This window comes from Agrilus planipennis, unplaced genomic scaffold (assembly GCF_000699045.2).
Source record: "Agrilus planipennis isolate EAB-ADULT unplaced genomic scaffold, Apla_2.0 scaffold51, whole genome shotgun sequence".
NCBI lineage: Eukaryota > Metazoa > Arthropoda > Insecta > Coleoptera > Buprestidae > Agrilus > Agrilus planipennis.
Window position 1 is genome coordinate 1,251,779 of NW_020438915.1, and position 9,269 is coordinate 1,261,047.

Genomic DNA, 9,269 nt, shown 5'->3' on the forward strand with positions numbered 1-9,269 from the left:
TAAACTTTTTCAATAAAAAAAAAATTATTCTTGTTTTAAATTTATTAATTTAGACGATTTCTTAGGTTTAATAAACTTTCTTTTTGTTCTATTGTTTTTAGGTGTACACTGTCAATTTAAAAGAAATAATAACAAGTAAGAGTTAAAGTAATAAATAATGTCAAAAGGGCTGTTATTCCAAATTTTATCTTGTTGTTAAAAAAATGGATGGGCAGGACGGATAAAATATCCGTAATATATACGTTTTATTAGTTTAAAAATAATTTTAATCTTTATTACGTTATATCTTTTAATTGATCTTATTGTTAAAAATATTTTTATTTACCGATATCTTTGATTAGGTACAGTATTTTATTTTCCTTTTAAAAAAAATTGTGGTAATGTTCTATAAGTACTACCCAATATAGGAAAAAACAGTATTGGCTCTACTGGGAATCGAACCCGAGCTTCCCGCGTGATAGGCGATATGCTTCTACCACATACCCACAGTATATTTGCATACAATGGTCGCCTGATATGCGGATGGTTCAGGTTCTATTCCCGGCCGATTTAATACTCTTTTTTAATTAAATTTTACCTAACTTTAAACCAGTGATTTTTATTTTGTGTACATTTAAGTAAGTACATTTCGAAGTTAAGTTTTATTTTCCTCCACATATAATAAATACCGAAAAAATTTATCACTATAAGGATACATACTTTATTACTTTTTATGTTGTGGCATTAGATAATTTTAAATCTGTACCAATTCGTAGTAAAAGAGCATTACCCTGGCGTCGTTCCAAAGACCGCTAATTTTAAATTTGCCTTTATAAAATGATGTAATGAATAATTTTCTGTTTACTTTTTCAGGGCATCTTTAAATGGATGTGACTGATTGTGGTTTTGGAGTGTTACAGTGGAATACTTAAGTGATCAACGTTCACACACGTACCTGCAAATGTTATATAGTTTAACTGCCTGTAGTCCATAATTTTGAAGGAGATCAAAAGTTGAGCCAGGACCGAAGAAACGAATCGTCCTGCAAGAACAGCAGCCCTGGCATAAGACGTAACTTTTTCGTAATATTCATTTTTAACTTTTGCATAAATATAACTATAATAAACGACTTCCGTTGCCATAAAAGTACCATAAAATACCTGTAAAGCATTATTTTACTGTACCCACGTTGAACTTTTTAATTGATCACTCTGTATATACTTCTAGTATTTTCAACTCTACTAAACCGGAAGTCCACAACAACATGCTCCATATTACAATTCCAGACAGAGCCAGGACGATTATTAGAGGTTTATATCGACATAGATCAGTTATTAAAAATACTACTATAAGCTGAGCTAAGTAGCTGTAGGTGCCCACCGGGTATACTTGTTGGGTCACCACGTCTGCTGTTATGTTGCGCCATTCCCCGGTCAAAAATTCAAAAATGTACGGCTCGGACGGTCTGAGTTCTTTCAAGAAACCGAAAACCGACAGGATTAGAGATATAACCCACCAAGTTTCTCTACTTTTTATATTTATTGATAATACTTTTATATATATTTATAAATCACAATGTTACATTTTTATTGTTTTAAATGTTGTAATTTAAAATATGGCATCAGTATAGTGAAATTTGTCTTTAATTTCCTAAAGTGTACTCTACGTATCTCAAAACCAATAAATCATGTAATAAGATTTGAGTATATGCCAGAAAAATAAGGATTGGGAATTGTACATGAACAGAATAAAAAAAGAAAAATTGGGCCAATTACATGATTTACTCTAAGAGCGACATAGCAAATTTTATCACCCAATTTTTGAGTAGCTACTACCCATTCAAACGTATTTTACAGGAATACTTTTCAATACCTCCTTGTAATGTCCCTTCGGCTCCTATACCAGCTAATCGTTCCAATAATTATAAAAATTACTGTAATCACGATATTATAAAAACCGTAAACTAGATGTTGATCTCGTATGGCCAGTGACCAGCCCATCGTACCAGTGACAAAGACCATGGTCAAAAGGGTACTCACTAACAGGGCTAGGAATGTGTTTATACCAAATACTAGTCCATAACTGTCCGTAGGGATCTTTTTAGCAATTTCCATGCTTGCGATTGTTATCATGCAATGATAAAAACCGCCGTAGAGTACGTAACAAACGTAACTCAAAATTACTGAAGTCGCTTGTGAACTGATGATGATAAAAGTCGCTGAAACCATTGAACAAATTGAGAGTAACAGTTCTCCTTTGTTAGTCCAATCAACTTTTAGGTATCCCACCAACAGGGCTCCCACACAACCCATTATAGTCAGTAGGGCTTCTACAACCCCGTTATAAGTGTCTCCATTATCCCCTATCTCCTTCCATAAGGGTTGCATGTAGTTTTGAACCTGAATAAAGGCACTCGTTGCTAAAGACCACCACAGGGACCATTTTACCACGTATGTTTGAGAAAACGATTCGGTAAAATGTGTTTTCAAGAGCTCGCAAGCGGCTTCCGCTTTTTTGCGGAAACTTAGTTTTGCTTTCGCACCTGTGTGGAAATAGATACTGGTTTCCACGGATGGTATTAATAATGACCAGAGGAATGCCCCTAGCATTGCTGGAAAGGCAAAAGATTATTCAAATCGTTGTTGAAGGGCTAATATTCCATAATATTTTACACATTTGCATATAAAGAAAAAAAAAAAAACAATTTTAATGCATTTATTTAAAGGTATTTACTTTTTGCTGTTTTATCTATTGTTTGAAGAATCATTGTTAGTTGTTAAGCTATTATTGTTAAGATAACGGCAGGTGTAGTATTTGGCATAGTCATGTTGTGGATAAAAACGAATGACAAAATGGGCCGATAAAATAATTCGCAAACTATGCTAACTATTTCAATTAATCATACTAAACTTTTTCAAAAAAAAAAAAATTATTCTTGTTTTAAATTTATTAATTTAGACGATTTCTTAGGTTTAATAAACTTTCTTTTTGTTCTATTGTTTTTAGGTGTACACTGTCAAGTTAAAAGAAATAATAACAAGTAAGAGTTAAAGTAATAAATAATGTCAAAAGGGCTGTTATTCCAAATTTTATCTTGTTGTTAAAAAAATGGATGGGCAGGACGGATAAAATATCCGTAATATATACGTTTTATTAGTTTAAAAATAATTTTAATCTTTATTACGTTATATCTTTTAATTGATCTTATTGTTAAAAATATTTTTATTTACCGATATCTTTGATTAGGTACAGTATTTTATTTTCCTTTTAAAAAAAATTGTGGTAATGTTCTATAAGTACTACCCAATATAGGAAAAAACAGTATTGGCTCTACTGGGAATCGAACCCGAGCTTCCCGCGTGATAGGCGATATGCTTCTACCACATACCCACAGTATATTTGCATACAATGGTCGCCTGATATGCGGATGGTTCAGGTTCTATTCCCGGCCGATTTAATACTCTTTTTTAATTAAATTTTACCTAACTTTAAACCAGTGATTTTTATTTTGTGTACATTTAAGTAAGTACATTTCGAAGTTAAGTTTTATTTTCCTCCACATATAATAAATACCGAAAAAATTTATCACTATAAGGATACATACTTTATTACTTTTTATGTTGTGGCATTAGATAATTTTAAATCTGTACCAATTCGTAGTAAAAGAGCATTACCCTGGCGTCGTTCCAAAGACCGCTAATTTTAAATTTGCCTTTATAAAATGATGTAATGAATAATTTTCTGTTTACTTTTTCAGGGCATCTTTAAATGGATGTGACTGATTGTGGTTTTGGAGTGTTACAGTGGAATACTTAAGTGATCAACGTTCACACACGTACCTGCAAATGTTATATAGTTTAACTGCCTGTAGTCCATAATTTTGAAGGAGATCAAAAGTTGAGCCAGGACCGAAGAAACGAATCGTCCTGCAAGAACAGCAGCCCTGGCATAAGACGTAACTTTTTCGTAATATTCATTTTTAACTTTTGCATAAATATAACTATAATAAACGACTTCCGTTGCCATAAAAGTACCATAAAATACCTGTAAAGCATTATTTTACTGTACCCACGTTGAACTTTTTAATTGATCACTCTGTATATACTTCTAGTATTTTCAACTCTACTAAACCGGAAGTCCACAACAACATGCTCCATATTACAATTCCAGACAGAGCCAGGACGATTATTAGAGGTTTATATCGACATAGATCAGTTATTAAAAATACTACTATAAGCTGAGCTAAGTAGCTGTAGGTGCCCACCGGGTATACTTGTTGGGTCACCACGTCTGCTGTTATGTTGCGCCATTCCCCGGTCAAAAATTCAAAAATGTACGGCTCGGACGGTCTGAGTTCTTTCAAGAAACCGAAAACCGACAGGATTAGAGATATAACCCACCAAGTTTCTAAACGCTTCATATTGCGCAACGTAGGTACAATAAATACAACCTCCAAACATCTACGATATTAAATACTGAAACACTTAATTTAAACGAACCGAGAATCAATTCGCGCATGAATGTTTTATAATCGTAATTTCTACATAAGGGAAAAGTAAACTTGTTATTATTCGCTGTCTAATCACTTTTTTATGAGGCGAACAAGCAGTAATCGACTGGAGGCCACGGACGAATCGCAACGACGACGACGATGCAAGCAACAACAGACATATACCGATGATAATGACGATCTATTTAAATATAGTTGACACCTGACCGATTACACACATAAACGAAACAAAAAAATCTGTAAATATTATAAAGGAGATGCGCCAAAGTGGCCTATAATCGGATCTTTACTGAATAAAATAATACTAAATTGATGTCCCACGATATGAGTACTTTGGACGCAACTTTTCATTCAACTTTCCTTTCTTTAAAGTTCGTGCTCAGTTTAGTAATTGTATTTTAAATCTACACATTTTTCTACAAAGATTTGTTTTTAACTTGTAGCAATAAATAGTAAATAGTTAAGGAGTTTCGTGGATGTCATTGAAGTTGAATTGTAAAGTTTATGATTTTGAATTTGCACCACATTACATTTCGTCCTCTATCCCAATCGATATCTTCAGAACTCTTCTGATGAAATAGAACTCTGGCGCAAACTCAGAATTCTAAAAGCGTAACAGTAAAAGATGAAGCATTAGGTGAAGTTGATTTTTCAAACTTCTCATCAAACTTTTCATTTAAAATTTCCTCTAGTTTTACTGGTTTTCTAGAAGAAACTACTTAACATTGTTTTAAAACTAAATTTTCAAACTTTAAGGTCCTAAACCCAAAACTTCTTGTAAAGTCCACAGTAAGAAGCTGTGTCCAATAAAACTTTTAATATCCCTATACTAATTATGTATAGGTTTCATTATTGTTGGTTCCCCTCATATTAGAAAATAAATATTTACTGATAACTTCTCTAAAATAGCTGGTAATATGCAATAGAAAAGAGTACCTCTGACATTTGACACAAATAAATAGAAAAGTAAGACCAATTATTTATTTTATTCATGTAAGCTGGTAATTCGCGATAATTACTACAGGCGATATTTTATGGTGCTTTATTTAATAATACAAATACAGTCTTAATTAACAACACATGTAAATAATAGTTTTTATTTTTTGCCCTCAACCATAATGATGTGATAACCAAATTTGGTTTTGACAGGAGGATCTGTGTAAATGGGGTTGTTCACTGTTGATATTGGAAGTGCAAAAGCAGCGTCCTGGAATGGGCCTACCATGGAACCTCTTGTCATCCAGCCCAAGTCACCACCCTGTCGAGCTTTATCTTCACTATATGCGGTGGCAACTTCTACGAATTTTTGACCTGCTTTTAATTTTTCAAGAGCTTCAAGACATTTACCCTGCTTTTCACATAAAATATGCCTCACTTTGACAGCATTTCCACCCTTTTTCTCCTTGCCACCAGCTGAAAATAATGTTAGAAATGGATATGTGTATATTTGGTAAGCACAATTATACCTTTATCTCCATCAGATTTAGTTTCCTTTGATGTTTTGGCTGTGTTTTTCTTTGGAGGCATTTTAAAACTTACTTTTTTGCTAATTTTTGCTTTTTGAGGTTAACATCTTGAATAATATAACCTATATCTAGTTTTGAATTTTGAGTGATGAATTATCTATGAACGTAGGTCCATAGGCGTAATGTCTAGTTGTTGTGCCCGTTTTTTAAATTTCAAATTATATTTACTTATTATTTTGTATTTTGAAAGAAAATTGCTTGGAATATTTAAATATATTTAAGTACTCAGTGTTGTTTTCGGGTTGTTCTGCGATTTCTTTATAGCAATTTTTAGCGTTACTTTAGCCACACTATTAATTTTGTGTTATCTATGGATGTCAGCCTTCCAGACTTTAGTTTCTATGGTGTTTTCTATGGTTAGTCTTTTCCATTGAAAATAAGTTGTGTATGCTCAAAAATGGTATGTTTTATTAATTTTTATTTTTATCAGCTAAATAAATGTTCATCATTAGCTTTAGCTTCAATATAAGTGTACTTGAATTTACTTTTAGACATTGTAATGAAATATTTTTAATCTAACCTCCTTATTGTATGAGTACTAGGTGTTTCTATTTCTTTACTTTTGTAATGTCGATAATTATAGTAAATTAATTATAATTGTCTTATGTTTTAGTCCCTCGTCATTCCCGAGAAATTCCAGCATATTCTGCGTATTTTGGGTACAAATATTGATGGCAAACGAAAGGTTATGTTTGCCCTAACTGCTATCAAAGGTGTTGGAAGAAGGTACTCTAATATTGTCTTGAAAAAAGCTGATGTAGATTTAGATAAAAGGGCTGGAGAATGTACAGAAGAAGAAGTAGAAAAAATTATAACAATCATGTCAAATCCAAGACAGTACAAGATTCCAGACTGGTTCTTGAACAGGCAAAAGGATATCGTTGATGGCAAATACAGTCAGGTAGGACAAGCTTTTAAATCCTTTAAGTACTTTTAGTAATAACTATAAGTAGTGTTGACTCTTATAATTAATTTATTTGGTTAAACTGGGTGTTTTTCTTGATGAGATTTGGGCCTTTGTCTCTTAAGAATTAGTTGCCATCATGAATGATCTTGTATAAAGCACAGTTAAACGACAAATTGCATATGAATTAGTTTGTGTAATTTGGTGGTAGTCTGTGCAAGATAATTTGCATGGAAGGACATTGCTATTGTGTCTTTATGCATTAGTTTGTTTGAAATGCAACAAATAAATTTTATAAATATATCATCTCCTTTTAAGCTGTACATTGTAGAGTGCATTTATGCTTTTTATTTTGATTGCAGTTGACATCGTCGAATTTAGATTCCAAATTGCGTGAAGATTTGGAAAGGATGAAGAAAATAAGGGCACACAGGGGCATGCGTCATTATTGGGGTCTTAGGGTAAGAGGTCAGCACACCAAGACCACTGGCAGACGTGGACGCACTGTTGGTGTATCCAAAAAGAAGTAATTTCGTTGTTCTATACATATATTTAATAAATACACCCAAAAAACTGATTTAATGGCTTTTTATTTTTATAAGGCAAGAGGTGTTGTTTTATAAGGATTTGAGAGTAATATTAATTGGTATACATTGATAAAGACAAAATAAAAATAAGAATTTCTGTAGGNTAAACGTCGATAAATAATATAATACTTATGTCACATAATGAATTCATCTAGGTATGTCTGCGTCTTGGCAATTAAAAAGTGAAATGTAATCAAATATTTTCTAACCAGTTAACATTATGTGACATTTGTACGTGAAGTAGAATAACATTTAGCAACACCCTTCTATATCTTAGAAATATGGTTTTCCTTTTTTTTTCAGACCTACACATTTTTATTTCCAGCTGTTTAAACTTATGTCGCAGAAAGAGTAACATCAAATAGAACAAACTTTAGTTGTAATTATGTTATAAAAGTATCTATTATTTGAGTAATAACATGTACCATAGAGATCGGAAAATTTAGTGGTTGAATCCTATTGGTCAATTCTGATGTAATAAATATCAAATCCGCATATTCAAATCTGGATTCCCGCGATCCCCCTCTTGTATTTTAAATTTCACAAGTTTAGTTTAGTTTAAGCATGGGTAAGTGTGATAAGGTATGTGATACATACACGGGCTAGTTAATTACTTTACAGTGAATAAAACGTGTGTTATTGTGTATCGCAGATAATTTATAAATTAATGAAAGGTAAGTGATTTTTATTTTAGATGCGCTTCGTTATGTATTTCTTTTAATTACTATAAGGTAATTAATACACGTCAGTTTTTTATGTTATTACTGTTTGTGTACAGGTCAAGTAGTAAAATCTGATATTTTATAAAGTAATAAGAGGGTGATTTTTATTTTGGATGCGCCTCGTTATGTACATCTTTTAATTACTATAAGGTAATTAATAGAGGTCAGTTTTTTATGTTGTTACTGTTTGTGCACAGGTCAAGGAGTAAAATCTGATATTTTATAAATTAATAAGAGGGTAATTTTTAATTTGGATGCGCCTCGTTATGTACATCTTTTAATTACTATAAGGTAATTAATAGACGTCAGTTTTTTATGTTATTACTGCTTGTGTACAGATAAAGGCGTAAAATGAATTCACCCATGAACCTTTTCAGTAAAAATTAAGGTAAAAATAATTAAATTAAATTACGATATTATAATAATTTAATAAACATTCTGTACAAGATTCTTAAGATAATGTAAACTAATTCCGTATAAAATTAACTTATATAATATGTACCTCATTTACACAACTCATCAGTTCAATAATTATCTACAACGTTGAAATAGAGAAATATACATTTCAATCCAAATTCTTACTTTTGAAAAGTATTTGATACCTACTGATAAATAACAATAGATGGAAATCTACTTGTTTGATCTCACAGTTAGAAATATTTCACAATGACCGATTATTTACTTTTTTGATTAGGATTTAATTTTTTCGCGTAATGAAATTTTGTAAGGCTTAAATACCTATTAAAATGAGTGATTAAAGGAGATGCTCAACCGCATGAATTACTCCATTAGTTGCCGGAATATTTTGAAGAGAAAGATTGTAGTTGTTGACTTTAACTTTTCCTGAAATCAAAAAAAGATAATTAAATAAAATTCTTGTCCAGAGGTGCACACAGCGCGTCATCAATTAAATATATAATAAATTAATAGGTACAATAAATATAAAAAAAATGCTGAGACAAATAGACCTGACTTGGCAGGTTTGCTGTGGATGATGATGACTAATTTTATTTATCTAAAGTTTAAATTAATAATTATTAA

The 9,269-nt window shown here is 31.7% G+C and overlaps 5 protein-coding genes across 5 annotated transcripts in view; 1 reads left to right on the forward strand and 4 right to left on the reverse strand.

Moving 5' to 3' along the window:
- Positions 1 to 853: 853 nt before the first annotated feature.
- LOC112904184 (thiamine transporter 1-like) lies at positions 854 to 4,422 on the reverse strand. Its single transcript, XM_025973605.1, has 3 exons — positions 4,380 to 4,422; positions 1,201 to 1,495; positions 854 to 1,139 (listed from the first exon to the last, which is right to left on the reverse strand). Exons 1-3 carry the CDS (start codon positions 4,397 to 4,399, stop codon positions 894 to 896), a joined length of 561 nt encoding a protein of 186 aa, XP_025829390.1. The 5' UTR covers positions 4,400 to 4,422; the 3' UTR covers positions 854 to 893.
- Positions 1,568 to 4,424, reverse strand: LOC108733070 (thiamine transporter 2). Its single transcript, XM_018464112.2, has 3 exons — positions 4,085 to 4,424; positions 3,819 to 4,023; positions 1,568 to 2,590 (listed from the first exon to the last, which is right to left on the reverse strand). Exons 1-3 carry the CDS (start codon positions 4,397 to 4,399, stop codon positions 1,845 to 1,847), a joined length of 1,266 nt encoding a protein of 421 aa, XP_018319614.1. The 5' UTR covers positions 4,400 to 4,424; the 3' UTR covers positions 1,568 to 1,844.
- Positions 4,425 to 5,515: 1,091 nt separating this feature from the next.
- Positions 5,516 to 6,111, reverse strand: LOC108733075 (peptidyl-prolyl cis-trans isomerase NIMA-interacting 4). Its single transcript, XM_018464116.2, has 2 exons — positions 5,956 to 6,111; positions 5,516 to 5,902 (listed from the first exon to the last, which is right to left on the reverse strand). The coding sequence occupies exons 1-2, from the start codon at positions 6,014 to 6,016 to the stop codon at positions 5,586 to 5,588; spliced, it is 378 nt and encodes a 125-aa protein (XP_018319618.1). The 5' UTR covers positions 6,017 to 6,111; the 3' UTR covers positions 5,516 to 5,585.
- A 203-nt stretch (positions 6,112 to 6,314) lies between these two features.
- LOC108733072 (40S ribosomal protein S18) lies at positions 6,315 to 7,496 on the forward strand. Its single transcript, XM_018464114.2, has 3 exons — positions 6,315 to 6,415; positions 6,629 to 6,916; positions 7,282 to 7,496. The coding sequence occupies exons 1-3, from the start codon at positions 6,413 to 6,415 to the stop codon at positions 7,447 to 7,449; spliced, it is 459 nt and encodes a 152-aa protein (XP_018319616.1). The 5' UTR covers positions 6,315 to 6,412; the 3' UTR covers positions 7,450 to 7,496.
- A 1,219-nt stretch (positions 7,497 to 8,715) lies between these two features.
- The window catches only part of LOC108732998, an 8,379-nt gene continuing 7,825 nt past the window's right edge, over positions 8,716 to 9,269 (reverse strand). The window contains exon 6 of the mRNA XM_025973613.1: positions 8,716 to 9,071. Coding sequence (XP_025829398.1) covers positions 8,983 to 9,071 — 89 coding nt within the window. The 3' untranslated portion in view covers positions 8,716 to 8,982. The remainder of the gene's footprint in view (positions 9,072 to 9,269) is intronic.